The 18,677-nt window shown below is 39.0% G+C and overlaps 1 protein-coding gene across 1 annotated transcript in view; it reads right to left on the bottom strand.

Annotated features, from left to right (window-relative positions):
• The window catches only part of mast3b (microtubule associated serine/threonine kinase 3b), a 39,024-nt gene that overhangs the window by 10,028 nt on the left and 10,319 nt on the right, over positions 1-18,677 (bottom strand). Inside the window, exons 3-9 of the mRNA XM_038291633.1 lie at positions 14,806-14,894; positions 12,612-12,684; positions 9,421-9,441; positions 9,074-9,152; positions 6,181-6,338; positions 1,857-1,932; positions 1,316-1,525 (exon numbers count right to left, since the gene is read on the bottom strand). Of these exons, the coding sequence (XP_038147561.1) occupies positions 1,316-1,525; positions 1,857-1,932; positions 6,181-6,338; positions 9,074-9,152; positions 9,421-9,441; positions 12,612-12,684; positions 14,806-14,894 (706 nt within the window). The remainder of the gene's footprint in view (positions 1-1,315; positions 1,526-1,856; positions 1,933-6,180; positions 6,339-9,073; positions 9,153-9,420; positions 9,442-12,611; positions 12,685-14,805; positions 14,895-18,677) is intronic.

Below are 18,677 nucleotides of genomic sequence, written 5' to 3' on the forward strand. Positions count from 1 at the left end.
CAATAAAGTTTTGAGGTCATCACCAAAATTGCTCATTTAACTGAAAAGTACCAATGAGGACAATTATGGAGAAGATACAGGCAACCAAAGTTTGGAAAGAGTTGGTTACTCTGCCCCAGCTGGGCTGCTGTTGGATTGTAATGGTTTATAAAACCTGGAGTGAAAAATGCTATCGTGTTATCAGGCAACACGGCATTCACACTAACATTTAAAACAAAACATGTTTAAAAAAAAGTCTGCTTTTGACAAACGCTCCAGTGAAAGCAAGCAGGTTTAAAGCAATTTAATTAATTCCACTGAACTGCATACTGTTCACTGTTCTAATATTGTTTCTTTAGAAGAAAAAAAAGCTGCTGCATTCTGGCTTGTTAACTGTATTTCTGAGGCAGCATTAGCCTAGTTACAGTAATGGGTCAGCACTCTCTTAGTTCCCACAGCATGGCTCTCCATGTTAGAAACATCAGTCAGAGGAAACAGCTGAAAGGCAGTGCACAGCGACCTCTGGTAAAGGAAGCAGAGCTCCAGTCTTTGCTCCATAAAAAAGGAGAAAAGGATATTATATGACGGAAGGTTTCAGCAGTTCTGAAACCAGTCTAGCAACTATGGCCCCATGGGGTTCTGTTCTAATGGTGCAGGCACGGTGTTAGATTTCTGTAATTCCTTTCTGCTTAATCTTTATCTACAATAAAAAGGAAAATGAATCCATGTTTGTAGAAAGGAAATGTGCAGCACTCTTTAAGAACAGACTTATCACTTCAGCTGCATATAAAGCGAGATGGCCGTGCCTTCTGTCTGCAACAGGCAGAAAAACAAAGGAGCTGCTTTGGTTAATGGGATGTTGTCAGTACAATGAAGCTAAACTAGATTTAAATTCTAGGCTTTTACATGTTTGTGTATCGATGGATTAGAGTTGACTTCCATGCCATTTATGTCACCATTTAATCAGTAATATAAGGTCTATATCTTAGATTTAAATCATTTCCATGTGTTAAACTCAAAGCGATAAAGGTTTTTCTCCATGACACTAAGCCCAGAGTTAAAACACCTCCAGCTGTTTTACAGATTTTCTGCTAGCAGATCTGCTGTGTGTCCGTTTGGCTATCAGATGGTTATTGAGTGACCTGACTCGGTGCACAGTTCGCTTAAGCCCAATCAATTTGCTCCCAGAACTTCAGCACGAGTTAGAAAGCTCACCCTCAGCTCATTAATCAGTGCCTAAATATGAAGGGTAAAAATCAGCGAGGTCTATTTTATACCAGAACAATATGTGACATAATCTCAGCAGTGACATTTAATCAGCTGACTATCGTCTCACCTCATGCAACAGCTTTTCCAGCTTCTCCTGCAGCTCGGCGAAATATCGGGAAGTAACCAGGCCTTTCTGAGACTTGTCCAGACAGTCTCTGACCAGCTCCACCAGCTGGTGCTGGATGAAGCCCAGCACGCCGTCCGCCAAGGGGAGGGAGCTGTCTGGAGAGTAATGGGTGACAATCTCCAACAAGCGCTCCTCCATCTGGGCCGTGGCCTTAAAAGAAAACAAGAACACATTTAAAAAAATAAATAAATAAATATCAACAGACCAGTAATTGATTTTTTTTTCTCTCATGGTAGCAAATGTCCTTTTTTTCCTGTGGGTGGACTCATATGGCTGAAATCTTTACCAGTGATTCATTAAACAAGTTTTTTAACACCTGTTCAGACTTGTGACACTTAGGACCAAGCATCTCGGCTAGAAAAAGTCTAAGGACAAGATGTTTAAATGAGTTGCTTTTTGTTATATACAGATTAAACAAGCTAAGTTTAGATGTGAATGTGTGTAACAGAAGCAAAGTGTGTTTGGTATTTTTAATACTTACCCTTGGGAAACGCTCTCTGTAAACATGGTTCATCATGACTATCTCATTATCAAAGGAGACCGTTGATCTTCCAGGACTACAAGAAAAATAAAGAAAAACGTGAATAATAGGCTATTGATCGACTTTGTTACTTTTTAAATCAATACATAATTAAATCAGATTGTCCTCTGAAGCAGAACATGGATTAAAGGGGGAAGTCAATACAGCTGGACCAAGATATTTACATATACTGTTTATATATATATAACTGTTTTCTAATATTCATCTAATCAAACTAAATTTGGTTATTTTGTATTTTTTTGCTTGTTTTCAGCTTCAACATTTTCTCAGGTGTTTGGCAGAATTTTATTTTCAATTCAGAGCACATTTCTCACAATATTTAACTGGTATTTTCTAAGATGTCACTTTAATATTTCGAAATCATTACTTATTATATTTTATGCAGCTAAATACCGACATGATGGCCACACTAAATGATTGGAATGATGTTTTTCCCTTTAAAAGGTGGCTACGGTGAATCACTTCAAACCTAGTTTTATCATACAACAGGACGCGTCGGCAAAAAAAGAAAAAGAAAGAAAGCTATTTGTCCTGGGTGCGTCTCTAAGATGCCGTCTGGCTTTTGTTTCATTTAATGTTATGGTGTCTCCCTCTGGGCTGCCTGTCGGCTCATGTCAGCACTACCCTTTCTACGGTAGGTAATGATTATCTTACCCACTTCAGAAATCTGGAAAATCTATTAACAGATCAATGCTAATTTCTTTTTTTTCCTGATCTCCCTCAGGGAAGCAATGATTTTGAGGTGCTGCCATAAAAAAAAAAAAAAAAAAAAAAAACATCAAAAGGTGTGTCTGTGTTTAAGTAAAGGTTGTGGACTGTAACTGTAACACCTGACATCATCTGGGATTTCCCTGAGCATCTAAAGTAAAGGTGATAAAAAATCCTCATAATAGTAAATAATGTTCTGTAAGTATAATCGACATACAACAGGAAGAGTTCAGTCAGTTTTAAAGGTATAGTGGAGAATATTCTTTTTCTGGGAGGATCATCAAAATAGGGGCGACAGTGGCGTCTGGTGTAGGAGTTTGCCCTGAAATCGAAGAGCTGACGGTTCAAGCCCCGGATTTCAGTGTCGTTGTGTCTTTGGATAAGACGATTCACCTGCATTGTCCACTGATGGTGGTCAGAGGGACTGAATGTAGTGTAATACGCTTTGGTCATTTCTCCTGACTTAAAAAAAAGCCCTATATAAGTACAGACCATAAGTGGTCCTCCTAATTGTCAATCATTTACGTAAGTTTACGAAAGTAGTCCTACGTGATTGTCCCACTTTTCACTTAGCGGCAGTCGAAAAAGTGGAAATCTTCTTTTGGAAAGTAAGCCTGTATGAGCGATGCAAACAGCAACTTTTAAACAGAGTGTGCACGAGGAGAAACAGGCTCATGCATGCTCTTGCATGCGTTTAAAAGGCGTTCCCTCTCGGAAGCGGGTACAGGGTTGTGTATTTTTTCTAAGTGGAGAGGGCGGCTTTTTTTTTAAAATACGCGAAATTCCTCCACTATACGTTTAATGTCTGTTGCTGACATGTATCCACTGAACCTGATGTTACAGTCAGGTCGTTCCTTTCTAAACACACCAGCTTTCTGTTAGCTTCAGCTCATCTAAACACACAAACAAAACTTATTACAGGTGTGACAGAGAAGGCTTTTTTTACTAGGTCAACAAAACCGCCTCAGATTGTGTTCTGTCAAAAGCTGAGCCGGGATTTCAATTTGACAGCAGCTAAGCTGGAAAAGCTGCACCCAAACTGGATTGAGCCGACAAGCTTCAATGTTTCTATATGAAACATATCTTTTCCAGCAGCTGAGGCTCCTCTCTGCCAAACTGTGTGAGTCATCAACACCAATCAATTAGTCATGTACTGCAACACCACTTCAGCATTTAAGCCTATGAGATAAGCATATTGGAACTGCATATACTTGCTTGAAGGAGCTTTAAACAGAACAGATGGGGGGGAAACTTATGACATGCACACAGACTCCCCTGGCCATTTTTTTTATCTATGTTTTCTTTTTATTTATTTATTTTCTAATCATGAAAAGACAGCTTTGTTGCTGTCAAGGCCTCCGATCACCTCCCCTTTCCCAAAAAACCAACCCACCCTCAAATACAGATCGACAGCTTCATCCCGGAGGCGCTCTGTTAGCTAGCCCGCCCACGTACTGCACACCATGGTGCCAGAACATGGAGCACTCAGGCAGAGCACAAACAGCGCAGAGCAGAGCCAACAGACAAAAGTTGTCAAGATGGCACTGCTCTGCAGTCAGATCCCCACCTGCCTGCCTCCCAACACGAACGTGCCGACATCGGGAGGTAAGAGGTGCTAAAAGACGAGTTTGTTCAGGTCACCATGACATCCGGCGGTCTGCAAACATGTCTAAAACCTGCAGGCTCTATCTGAAACTAATCCCAGAGGTTTCATTGCATAACACAAGCAATATCTCTGCAGCTTCAGAGGGATTACAGTTTACCATCTGCATAAAATATCAATCTCATATTTTCACCAACAGAAAAACAAAATAAAAACAGCATCACATCAAGGGATTAAAAACTATCATGTTAACTTCCTCAGCTGGGCTGCTGTCGCTACACTTCTGCTCAGATGAATGTTTGGATGGTATTTGCTTAAAGATTTTTTACATTTTGTCTTTACTTCTTTCAATATACGGACAGCTTTGTCTCTTATTAATAAAATAAAAAACTCACATTTTCTAATGACATATACCCCGTTTACACTACCCTTAAAAAACTGAGCCGAGACCGGTCCGAGCTCAGTAACTGAGATAACTTGTCGTGTGTGAACGGAAATAACCTGAACTGAACCGAGATAGACATAACCGGACCGCGCTAACTCCAGACCAGTTCCCGAGGTGGGTTCGGCTCGGTTTTTTCCTGGCTCGGTTCTCTGATAACAAGAGCGCATGAGCAGAACGCGTCATCGCCGACTGGCTGAACATGCCGATTCACACTCCATTCCAGAAAGTCGGCTTCCCAAAAGCCGACTTTCTCAAGTACATCCGCGCAAGGTTGCCGTCTTCGCCTGACCCACCGCAAACACGGAAGTACAGCAATAATAATCAAGCATAACTTTCTGAATGTGACGGGCGCCGCCATTTTGATTTGCTTGATTCCCTCCTCCTTCGTCTTCTTCTTCTTGGGTTTTACGGCGGTTGACAAACAGCGTTTGGTGCATTACCGCCACCAGCTGCTTGAGTCCCTCCTTCAATCCTAGCAGTAATACCGCACATCGTCACTAGGAGGCGAGGAGTCGAGATAACCGAGATAAGTGTGACGTGTGAACGGTCGTCAAAACTGAGCTTGGCCTGGTTACCGATCCAAGCTCGGACCGGTCTGGGCCTGGATCGGTTTTTCAAGGGTAGTGTAAATGGGGCTATATTTCTAAATTCTCCAGACTCATATGTGCTGAAGAATATAACCAAAAATATATTATCATTTTATCGCAGATATTTCTACAGAGGCCAAACAACAGATAGTTTGGTTTTTTAAGGACTATTTTGAAATCAGTTTAATTGATCCCCAATATGTGCAGCTGATTCTTTTAGCTGATATTTTTTTCCCTTCTTCCATTTATGTGATAAAAATTACATAATTATAATAAATGTTACACTAGAACAAAGGATAGTGAATGAAGGGAACAGTAATGCGCTCCCCTACATGATCAGAAGGCATGGCTTCTGAATGCACTAATGAATTGGTAAATGCATGCATGTATCAACATAAAAAACTAAACTAATATCAGCCAAAAATATTGGCAAGGTGATGTATTGCTCTCTCTATAAGACTGACCATGCAAAAAAAAAAAAATAAATCACTGGAAGGATGGATCGATTTTTTAATAATCGATGGACTGTATATAAGCCATCCTGATTGGTTATATGTCACCTTAAATCTCTGTTACTCCCTTGTAATTTTTTATATTTTTTCATTTCTTATTATTCTTTTTATTTATTTTTATTCCTAATACACCTTTTCCTCCTTGTTTGCACCTTCTTTTATTAATATGCCAATATGTGACCAGTGAATTTCTCCGCTGTGAGATCAATAAAGCTCATCTAATCTAATCTAATAACATAGCTAAAGTCGAACAATACATGATATAAAATCTGGAGAGGAAACATTTTTTTCTCTCATTCATCTATTTTTTTAAGACACAATTCAGATCTAAAAATCTCCTCCATCAAAATGTAATTTCATTCACTGCATCATGTCTGCAGGTCCCTCATATGTTTTAGGGATCGTTTACCTGAGGCTCCTTGAACGAGGCCGTATGACCGGAGAGGGCCTCCCATCCTCATCAGTTATGCTGTCTGTGCTGCGGAAGTGCTTGAAGAGGAAATGAAGCTCATCTTGTGTCGGCTGGTAGGGAAGCTGATGAAGACGCTCCTGGGAGGACGAGGATGACTACACACCAAAACAAAATTAGATCATCATTAAGATCCTACTTTCACTTTTATTTACCTTCTACTTCCACAAATGTCTTCCCCAGGCGAACAGACGTAGTTCGTCTGGTGCTGATGCCAGAAGCAACTATTGCAAACTTTTTAAACAGTAATTATTTAAATAAAAAGAAGGGGTTGATTTATGACTCCAAACACATCAGCGGGGATAAGGAAGTGCAACGAAAAAACAACACAAAGGGAAACTGATTGTTTCACACTGACTGAGTCACGGTGCAAAGAGGGGAATTGTGATTCAAGCCCAACATTTCGACAAGATGTTTGTGGAGAAATTTATGTCAACATCAGAGAGTCATGAAAAAGTGTTTCCTTCTTGGCTGCTGTTACTTGTTAGTCTCGCCATCTCAGAGGCATGACTCGGAGCTAATAATGCTGAAAACATCAAACATGAACCGACAGGTTGGACTTCCTTTCCTGTCTGCTTCGCTCACAGGGCGCCTGTGGAGGACTTCTGATGAACTATGAACTCAAAAATGAGGAACGAATACCTTTTATTGTGAGTCCGGGATTCAGGACAAACAGAAAAATAAATATACCTCCTTATGTTGAGCACTAAATAAATAAAGGCAACGCAATTTTTCAAACTTTGTAAAATAATTTACTTCAAAAGCCCTGAACCAACTCCATAACTACTCCTACTGAAAGAAAGACTAAAGTTTCTCCAACTTTAATAAACAATGGTGTAAAATGTCTCCAATCTGTTAAGTTTTAAGGACAGATTATCATAACAAGAAAAGGATGACTGGGCAGGAAGTGGGACATTTTTTTCTGTCCATTTAGGGCAGGGAGACATCATCTGTCCTCAGAGGCATCTGGGTCTAAACTGTCTGACCCTGACTAATAAATGACCTTAATAAAAAGGATTTACTCAGATTATATGATCAACTTTGCTAACCGAAAGTTTCCACCAGAACTTGGCATTTTGACATTGTCAAAAGTCCTCCGTTCCAAGCACAACATTTCTATCAATTGGTATTGTCACATATATAATCAGTATTGGGCACGTTACTTTGAAAAAGTAATTAGTTATAGTTACTAGTTACTTCTCCCAAAAAGTAACTGAGTTACTAACTGAGTTACTCCACAATAAAAGTAACTAGTTACTAGTAAAAGTAACTATTGCGTTACTTTTGCGTTTCTCGCCCCCGTAAACCTCACCACCCAGCCCCCACCTTCTCACCGTGTGTTTCCAAAGCCAGCTGAATAGAGCGGACGACAAAGACAAGAACCTGCAGAGAGTTAAGCATTTATTGCAACTCAACGTAAATGACATCAGGGGGGAACGCGATGTAAAGTTTTATAACAGGACATTCAGATCCGGTGAGTATATGAAATTAATAACTGGGGATGTCTAATTCTGAAATCCTGTGTGTTTGGGTTGTTATAGATACTGCAACATCTATCTATCCATCTATCTATCTAGATGTATACTCTGTGTGTGACATAAAATATGGATCTCCATCCCTGCCACAAAGGCCATCAAATAATGTTTAAAATAAAAAATACAGTAGGTTGAGAAGGCAGAGTATCCATCCATCCATCCATCCATCCATCCATCCATCCATCCATCCATCCATCCATCCATCCATCCATCCATCCATCCATCCATCCATCCATCCATCCATCCATCCATCCATCCATCCATCCATCCAGATTTCTCCCTTTCTCCATATAGGCTATCATTTCTGGCTGTTGTCAGGTTCATTTGATCGTTCACGCTCTCCATAGTTCTCCTGTGGCGCGAGCACAGAGCGACTGTTGCGCGCCTTTAGCGAGCATGCGCGTTTCATGTCGCTTGCGCGGTGACTCTTGCCGCCTGCGCTGTGTGGAGATGCAGAGGAAACCGTTATGTGATGGGGAAACGCAGCTCTACGTAACACCGGTATTTCCATGTGGAAAACGCTGTTTTGCTGCTGGAGTCATCATCACTCTCCATCTCTCTGTGTGTGCTGTACGTTAACACCCACCAGCAGAAACACCAACCTATTCAACTGACAGACGGATTCTCATCCTCCCCTCTCTCATGACAAGGCGCGCACCTCTGGATGACCTAAAATAAATCTTTAATATCTCTTAAACAAAAGTAGCACAAACAATATTTTTTTCTGCACAAATCTGCACTAACGTTGCACTAACCATTCAGTCTATTTGCAGAGTTTTTTGACGTGGGTGGGGTGTCAGCTTCACGCAGCTGCGCACGAGTCCTATCATGAAAAAAGGTTCATTGTGCGACCTGAGTAACGCGCAGTAACGGGGTGTCTGCAATGGTAACTGCGTTATAGTTACAGTCAAAGTAATTAGTTAGATTACTCGTTACTAAAACAAGGTAACGGCGTTAGTAACGCCGTTAGTTTCAACGCCGTTAGTCCCATCACTGTATATAATAGGGTTTTCATGAAAAGCTGTCACAAACCCTCTTCTTTAAAAAGGCCCTTTTTTGTTCCCCATCCAGACTGAGTGTTCTTCTTCTGATGCCGGCGTTCAAAGACTGTGAGAGTGACTCACTGAAGCAGACGATGCAGATAAACAATTAGCGGTTTGTCATCTTGGGCCTGGCATTTTCTGGCCCTCATTGCACAAACGAAATGTGCTACTTGGGCTGACTGAAGTGTGAAAAAACGGTTTGGCTTCCTTGCATCAGCCGGCGGGAACATTGCTGTGAATCTGTGGGTAACTTACCGAGACAGTGGAGCTGGGTGGATTGGTTCCATAGCCGGATGAAGGAAGGGAAGCCAGAGACCATCGTCGGCCCTCAGCTCTGAGAAACACAAGAAGTGTGTTATATAAGCCTCAGAAGCATACATACACACATACATAGATATTTAGTGACTGAGACACGAGGATCTCTATATAATATACAACCCTGTTACTATATGAGCAGAATATTATTGCTCATATTCCCACATGAGAATTGTTCTTCTCATTATCCTTTTTTTATTTACAGCATTTATTGTCTGGCAAGAGGAATACCAGTTTTAAAAACAAACAGAAAAGACATGGATGGATTCAGTAGAAAAAGAAGCTACCTTTCAGCACGAGCCAAGTGACTGAGATCACGACAGCAAGAGGAAAAGAGAAAAGCAAAGACAGAGATTATGTGAGTTTGCCGACTCTTGCACAAGTGATCCTGTGACCTCTGGCATTCATCTGAGGGATTAGCACTGACAACGCTGCCTTCCTTGCCAGCTCTCATTTGTCCACATACAGAGTTAGACGGCACAAATTAATTTCAGAATATTGCTTTTAAGAGCAGACAACACAGGAATAATTTTTTTAACGTTGAAATGATGGCATCTTAGGGAGATGAGAACAGAGACATTTATAAATGGGTGTAGATATTATCGATGGTTGAATACAATCATCGACTGAATTGTTTGATGGTATTTAAAAGGCAAAATGTCCAAATTAAATATTAATCTGTTTGCTTTTATATCAGATCAAATTTTCACTTCACTCAACAAAAATTGTCTCTAAAGCCGAAGGGTTGAAGGGGAGGCACCGAAATCTCTCATCAGCCTTTAATGACTGCTCTCCAGTTTCTGCGAGGTACAGCTTTCCTGATGGGCTTGCACGCCTGCAGCGAGACAAGCCTGTTACCATGGGAACAAGATTGAATGATGTGAGAGCCGGCTACAGGGGTACCCTCGGTCTGCCTGCACGCAACCTGCTGAGGGGGAGTCAACTGTAAGAAGACCTGGCATACGCGGGGGGTGGGGTGCGTGAGCGCTCTGGGCTGAGTCAGCCTCAGTCACCGCTCTGCTGCCGCTCCCTCCTTCCTTCCTTTCCTTTTCCGTCTGTCCTACAGGCTATCTGCCTCTTCAGCTGCAGGACACACCTAATCTTTCCAGGAAGACCCTCTAAAGCAGAATCTTTTTATTTCATCTCTTTTCGTGTTTAATGGGTTTATATGAGTTATAAAAAGCTACAAAAACAGTTTACCTGCTTTAAGTTGAGCTAGGTGATCGCATACATATAAACCTATACAGACGATAAATAGTCAACTACTATTACCTCCCCAAGGAGGTTATGGTTTACTTGAAAAGTTACGGATTTTAATTAGATATTTAACAGAGGCATAACCCAGTCCAAGGAATAATACCTTAAATTCTGGTGTTGATCCAGATCATAATCCTGATACAGCAATTTTTGAAAGGATTCTTTAATATTATTTGGCAGAAAAAGCAGTTCCCCCATAAACAGCAGTGAAAATTGACAACTAAAGCATAGGAACTTATTATAATAAAGACATAAATTACAAAAAAAAAATAAACAGAAAGGGTAGCCATGCCTCACTCAAAGTCTTGATTTTGTGATCAAACAAGAAAGCAGAGTGCAGTTTGAGAGCAGAACAGACACCAGAGGCTGCAGAGACATGCTGTGCCTTACATATGAAAGCATTTTTTATGATTTTTACCAGATGCAAAGAAGTAATTCTTTATATTTGAGTAATATGCCAGATCATGCGTGAGTTTTACTAATATTTGTCGGTCACAATAAGGGGCAGTAGGCTGTGCACTCTAGTTAAACTTGCTTTAGATTAGTCAGGATTAGATAAGAGAGGGAATACATACACTAAGAATAATTATGATAAATTCCTGGATTAACAAGGTTCTGATTTAGAGCAGCTGTGTTAACTGGAGGCACATCCAATTTAGTGTATAAAGACTTCATTATTATTCAATCGATTGATTCTTATTGAAACATGCTAATGTAAACAAACAGCATGTCATCTCATGGAAGAGTTTTGGTATTTACATCAAGCTCCTAAAGTTGGTCCTTTATGTCTATTTATCTGACTGAAATGAGCAGCTAATGACAGTGTTTTATTATGTATTATAAGAGGACTTAATAACATAGCTGTTGGAACAGGAAGGACTCATGCACTTCACAAAATAGATAGCAAGGATGTAAATTAAACAATTTTAGCAGGGGCTTCCGGGGCAAGTAGTTTTTATTGTTCGGAGAGTACAAATTTCATTGCATTTGCCCGCCGGGCAAGTGCAAAGATGGCAAAAAACAAATAATTTATCACTCAAAATTACTTTAAAATCACCAACATTCGATGAAAACGACCCATTTTTGTTGTTATGTACACATTCTCGCGTGATTTGAAAAAGCTGGGTGATTTTCCGCCAGATGGCATGATTTTTGTCCACCTAGCGGTAATTTTGATGTAGTTACCAAAACGACAAACAAGCTAGAAAGCGCCATCATATGGCAGTCTTCTGTACAGTGATGCAGGGTATACATTAAAAAATGTTCATTAATTTTTTTTCCTTAGACATTGGAGTGGTGCATTTAAATGTTATAGAGCTAAACACGTTAAATTGGTGACCTGTTATGTTATTATTATTGTCTTGTTGCTGCATTTATTTTGTCAGGGAAAACTAATCCTGAGTCTGTTAAAAGTCAGGGAAATCTGAAATTATGTAAGACTGTGGAAACCCTGTATAAAATAACTATGTATAATGATTCTCTAGAAAAGTCACAATATATTAATAGTATTATCTTGTATAAACATACCGTGACTCTAAAATGAAAGTTATTCATTTGTTACATTAACTTCTGTCTTATGATTTATCTTAAGTTTTTAACCTGTGAAGTTTTTTTTTAGATTTTTAACATTACAATTTATATTTTTCCAAGCACACAACAGTTTAAAGCAAAGTTTAATTTGAAAAGAATGCGCAGGAAGGATTGAAAAGCAAGTTGACACGGTAATGTAGGCTTGAGTTCATTATCTGACGCATGCATATACACACCAGGAACCTGTAAACTTAAAAAATACTGAATTACAAAAAACATTTAAAAAACAAACATGTTTCATTGATATATATATAAAAATAAATATTAGGAACTATATTTATCAAACATTATAGTGGGCAAGTAAAAATTGTTTCTGGGCAAATGAAATGTGAAAAATCCGTAACGTCAAACCCTGTTTAGCAATACTAACTGATCTAAAACACAAAAAAAGTTTTGTATGATCTTATCTCAGACAGTGAGGGAAAAACAGGTTCTGCATTCTTACAGACTGTAGGTTTTAAGGGTAAGGAAGAGAAAAAGAAACACAATTTCCACCAAACAAGAAAAAAAGTCACATGCAGTTGATTCAAAAACTAAATCAAGCAACAGCATCACCGAAAAATTATTGCTGGGAACAACCTAGGATGCAGCTCAACAAGAAAAACAAGCTTTACAGTAAGAGTTAGCATACCTTCGGGCAAATGGAAAGTTGAGACAGGCACTGGTTGACACATTTCGAGGGCTGTCTAGAGGGCTGCTCACAGCTAAACAAGGAAACACAAAGTCATTAGCCGAACAATTCTCAGCTGGAAAAACAGACACATAATAATACATCAAACAATGTCTTGTTTCTGTTTGCATTTGGTTATGTCCCTCCCAAAAAAATAAAAATGATAATTTCTTCAAACCTTAAAGACAGGCACTCTTAAGAGCCAATATTTGAGCTTAACATTACTCTTCAACACATTACAATACCAGTATGTGAAGAATGAATTCAGGGGAGAGCCTCAGCCTGGATGGTTTTACTGGGGTGTAGCGATAGGGGTACCCTGGAGACTGTGTTTGTTTACAGGCAGCCACCTGAGTGGCCAATTACAGCTTGATTTTTCTCAGTGATTAGATAATCCTTAGCATGATTGAGTTCAAAAGGGAGCGCATCTGCACACTGCTGCTATGAAGAGCTCTTGAGCCAAACTGTTCTAAACGAGCGCAGCTGCCTGATAGTGTTAAGGGGCCGTGTGCTGCATACAGTGCTGTTTGAAAAAGCAAAAATATAACACAAATATGGAGAAATCTCAAACTGAACTGATGACAGAGTCATTCCTTATTTCTGTATACCTCTGTTTACAATAACCCAGATGTTTTAGCAGTCTGTTTTAAGTTCTCGGTTGCAGTACACCCCCAGTTTTTCTGTTGTTCTTTCAAAGGTTTTCAATGTTGTCTTCATATTTTACTGTGAATACAATTACGACATTTAAAAAAAAAAATCCAGTTTTCTTTTGTGCTGTTGCATTCAAATTTTAAACAAACTCAACAACCTTTTCCTGGCCCTGACTAAAGCTCCTGTCACACCTTGACGATTTAGCCAGCGTATGCTTAACGTAGGAAAAATCTGGCAAAAACTCTGGCATACGTTATAAGTTATTGGTCAGTTCTGTATAAGTGATGACCACACTGAAGTACACTGGCACACGTCCACATACGGCAAGTAAATCGAGACTACAGGGTATGCTAATACGTGGGGCAAGTATAAATTAAGGGTAAGTTATCTGATCGTTGACATACATTAAGTGTAAGTAACTCATAAGTCATGGTGTCTAGCTTGTCCAAAACCTATGAGTAACTTGTGCATAACTTATGCGTAACTTATCAAGAACTTATCTCCAACGCATATCAATGTATTTAACGTGTTCCAGAAGACCGCTGAACGCGTTTCTAACTTAATACAGCGATTAAAGAAATCTTTTTATGCAGGCCGGGCACCTCCAGGCGCATCGCTGCCCCCTTCAGGACTCTGGCTTTGTGCATCCTTTCATGGGCATTACGCTACCGTGCATTAAGCACAAGTTAGGCTGTCATTGAACATACGCTCTGGACTCATTATGAATACTCTATGCATTTGTCCAAAATTGAAAAAATGCATTGAAAGTTCAGCGTATGCCAGCGTTTTATGAGATTCTGGGACGTCAGGCATACGATGGCTAAATGATCAAGGTGTTACAGGGGCTTAAGCTTGAAAAATGGTCTGAACACAAATTGATAAAGGCCATATTTATTGTTTACATTATGCATCTACAGATAAAGCAACAGTTGGAACATAAAATAAACACGAGGTTAGGGATTCAGCTTTTAAACATCTATATTTTCAGCCTGAAACATTTTTCAGCATGACCACATCCTAATTAAACTCAAAAGCTGTAGCTCATTGCCCTGCCTTCCTCAAATTCACTGTATTAGCATTACGCAATTCTATGCAGATGACTTACTGCTTATCTATCTATTTTATAACAGTTTCTCTTGCATAATCTCACAAGTTAAAAAAAAAAATAAAATCTGATGACTAATCCAAGTTTAAATCATATCAGATTTAGCTGGGGAAAAAAATAAGGTCACAGCAGCTTCACAGCTTCCAATGATTAGCAGTATAAATTTAACCCTTTAAGGACGCTTTGCGAACATGTTACAGGATGATTTCAGGAAATCAAAGTCTTTTCACAGCTGAAATCAGACTATTTACATTAAAGTCAAACTGCTCTGAATCCTTGTGGAGGCAGAATTTTAAGTGAACCAAATAAATTGGCTTTGAATGATTGCTATGCAGAAAGAATGCCTGCCAATGCTCCAGCTCTGCAGAAGACATAACCTTAAATCAAAACCTATTTTACCTGTGTTGAGGGAAAGTGGGGAAAGTGGCCGTGAGAGCGTGGGTGAGGGTGTCCCAACACCGAGACTCTTCCTGTTGCTGCTGCGACAGCTGAAGAACAAGCACATAGAAACACAGTCACCACATGTACCTTATCTGCTTCGCAACACAAAATTGGTATGAAAATGACTGTGAGAATTTGCATACTGACCAACTGAACAAGGTAGAGAAGAATAGCTGTAATTAAGTCTAATCACCTGGTAATTGCAACCTTTAAATGTACTCAGTAAGCAGCATGTGAAGACTTGAGAAATAAAGGACACCAAATCAATGTGGAGCAGGTCCAGCTACGAGTGATAATCTGTGCAAATGAAATCAGTTTCCTGTATTTGGGAGGCGAGTGCATTGTGTGCACTCATCTTGTTCACATAAAATGATTATATCTTATTTTTCAAAGAAAGATAATTCAAGTCTTTGATTTAAATCCCAACCAGTGGTTAAAACTGAGATAATGTCAGGTGGGAGAGAAATAACCCCAGTGTATTCACTGAAAACGGGCATAATTGTAGTGTCCCTGGTTGTATTCACCTATAATCATGTCTTTGACTAATGCAGCGCTTCAGGTTGTCTTTATACACAAGAGTCAGACTCTGCGCTTGTGTGTAGAATAGCAGCTTGAAGATACAAAGGCTTTAAGATCGAGAATCGTCTGTAGATTAAAAGACACTTGACCTCTAAAGTACGGTAGTAGACTATTATCCTCCAAGCACCGGATGACACAAACACATCTGTTTGTGTATAAACTGTATGAGAAAAAGCTGGGCTTTAAGGGGGGGGGGGGGGGGGGGGGGGGGGGGGGGGGGGGGGGGGGGGGGGGGGCAATTTCCAGACAATTTCTTTCTTCCTCCTGAGACAAAAAACGTAATTTGAGGAGCATATTTTTCTTTTATATAGCATATACGATTAGTAGGACAAAATAAGTTTAATAAACAGACTTAAAAAAAGAAAAAAAGGAATAAAATAAATGTCCCCATATGAGGCCACTGGAACTATCTTTCCAGTAAAGCAGAGCATGTGAAATCAGCTGTAGACAATTACTTTTAGTTTCCTGTTAGTTTAATTTGAATCTATTTAAGTCCTTTAGTGTTGGAGAACAAAATGAACTTATTTTTCTGTTTGGCCATTAAAACTACATTTGATGTTTTGAAAAGGTGAATAAGAAACAAAAGAACTATAATCCTTAGTTCTTGCTTCATGGTGGTTCACAGATCTAAAGGAATCATTCAATTCAATTCAGTTTATTTATATAGCGCCAAATTCACAACACATGTCATCTCAAGGCACTTTACAGTTCACCAGATAATACATTCAAATTGATTCAAAGTTTTCTATCTGGAAACTGGAAAACCAGTTGATTGCATCGACTTTTTGACTCGAATGCAATCCCTCACACTAAGCATGCTTGTAGCGACAGTGGAGAGGAAAAATTCCCTTTTAACAGGAAGAAACCTCCAGCAGAACCAGGCTCAGTGTGAGCGGCCATCTGCTGAGGCCGACTGGGGTTTAAGGAACCAGAAGCAGAGATATAAAAAGCAGCTGTAAAATGCGGCCCTGTCCAGGAAACACACAGAAACATTGGCTGGAAATTTGACATTTTTGCATGTTAAAACATGGATGTTTGCGTTGGGATAAAATGTCAAATCCGGGCTGTGAATGTGGTTGTTTTTTTTTTGCTTTTTCATGTTGGCTCGTTGGTAAAACCAGAAATGGCCAAATGAGCGCGCTCTACACACTGAAATCAATCCTGGATGAGTGCTAGCATTAGCCCGCCTTGCTAATGTTGATTCCAACAATCAGGGACTAATCTGCAACTTTATACCTGTGGTGTAAAAACCATGAAACAATTTTAAACTAATCATATCAAACCACAAACCATGTCAATGCAACAAGCCAAATCCTCGTTTGTACCCTTGCGAGAAAATAAAAAAGTGGCTATGAAATTTGGTACAGATTAGCTCCAGTAATTAATTTTCTCCTAAAAAATATTTAATATTAATTTAAATACAATTTCAGAGATAATATATAAGTAAAATAACAGGTTATATCTCCTTAAACAAGGAGTGTTATTCCAGGAGTGACTAGAAGTGAGATCAGTATTCGGCTTAATAATGTAATATTGAAAGGGACGTACAATATTAGCAAAACACATATTAACACATATTAGTAAATAATGCTAAAGTTATACAAATTTGATAAATAAGCTGCTTCAAACTATGATGTTTTTTTCTGCTTCAGGCTCATATCAAACACTGCAGATAAGTAATTTATCTGGCTGCTGCAAAAATAAAAAGAACATTCCCACCTGGAAAATATATTTTATTGTAGTTGGTTTTGCCCAGCGTCTACGTGCGATTAAAAATAACCAGCAACTGTGTTATAGTTTATTGATGAGTTGTCAAACTGCCTAGTTTTAAAATATCTTTGTGAAACACTAAAAATGTTACGCTTTTTTATAAAATGCGAATTTTTTACACTATTATTAAAATTTTGTTATAAAAGTCTTTTGCATTTTTTTTCTTTATGTTGATGAAGGCTATTCTTAGGAGTTCTTAGGAGTGCTCAATATCACAGTTTTCTAAAATTAAACATGGGTCAAAGATTTTAAATCAGTTTGTGCCAACTTGTTTAAGCATAATTACATTTAATAAATATGTTGTCAAACTTAAGATTTGATCAACATTGTCCATAACTATGACTGTAAACAAATTAGGTAGAAGTTTCAAATGTAAATAACAAACCCCATGGGAAAAGGATATGTCTTATGATTTCTGCATATTGCAATACAATGGTAACAGTGTTTTCATGAATAGCTCTCTATCTATCTTGTACTTTTCATAATGTAATAATCAAAATACATCAGATGTCTTTATTCTGAACACAGATTTTAGGTCAGAAATCTATTTTTAAAGCCGTTTTAAAAATCATTCATATTTGCTCTTGTTGATTCAGGGCACAGAATGCCAGAGGCTCTTACTTTGAAGGATTGGAAACGTTTAGACTCATTTAATCAGTTGAGTTGACGCTGTAAAATAGACCATATCTCACTGCCCCTGGCAAAAAGCCTCATACCCTTATTTCCACTGCCCCAGAGAGTCTAAGCAGACCTGTCTGAGATATTTAATAGCTGGTGACAAGTCAAACAGACAGACCATATCCTTCTGAAGATTGTAAAAGCCTTCCTGCTCACATGGTTATAAAGTCTAAAATACAGCTGGGTATTGTTCTGTAGGTGCTTTTTGGAGACGGGAATATTTGTTACTGCCTATATTTGTTACTGAATATAATCTATAATTCTGGATTAGAAAGCCAAATAAAAACACAATCTGGCAGCAAACATTTTAGAATGGTTAAACTACTGAAATACTACATTTTATCACAGTTAAGATTAAAATCAGTCAAATTTACATCCCTAGTTTGTTTAAGACCCTTAAAGGTATAATGGAGGATTTTTCGCGAATTTTTGAAAAGACACGCCCTCTCCACTTAAATAAAAATACACACGCACAACCCTGTACTCGCTCCCGAGAGGGAACGCCTATCTAACGTCTGCGAGACCGTGCACGAGCCCATTTCTCCTCGTGCACGCTCTGTTTAAAAGCTGCTGTTTGAATTGCTCATACAAGCTTACTTTACAAAAGAAGATTTGCCATTTTTCCAGCACCAGAATAATAAAAGCTAATACTATTTGCAAGCAGGATTCGAAATTTTTCTCTCCTGTATTATCCTGTCAGACTCCCCACCTGTGAAAATGGGGACGAGCACGTAGGATGGCGTTACATAAACATATCACCAGAATGATTGACACTTAGGAGATTGACTTATTTTTAAGATCCA

The sequence above is a fragment of the Cyprinodon tularosa genome, unplaced genomic scaffold (genome assembly GCF_016077235.1).
Source record: "Cyprinodon tularosa strain WSP-4 unplaced genomic scaffold, ASM1607723v1 ctg30, whole genome shotgun sequence".
Lineage (NCBI taxonomy): Eukaryota > Metazoa > Chordata > Actinopteri > Cyprinodontiformes > Cyprinodontidae > Cyprinodon > Cyprinodon tularosa.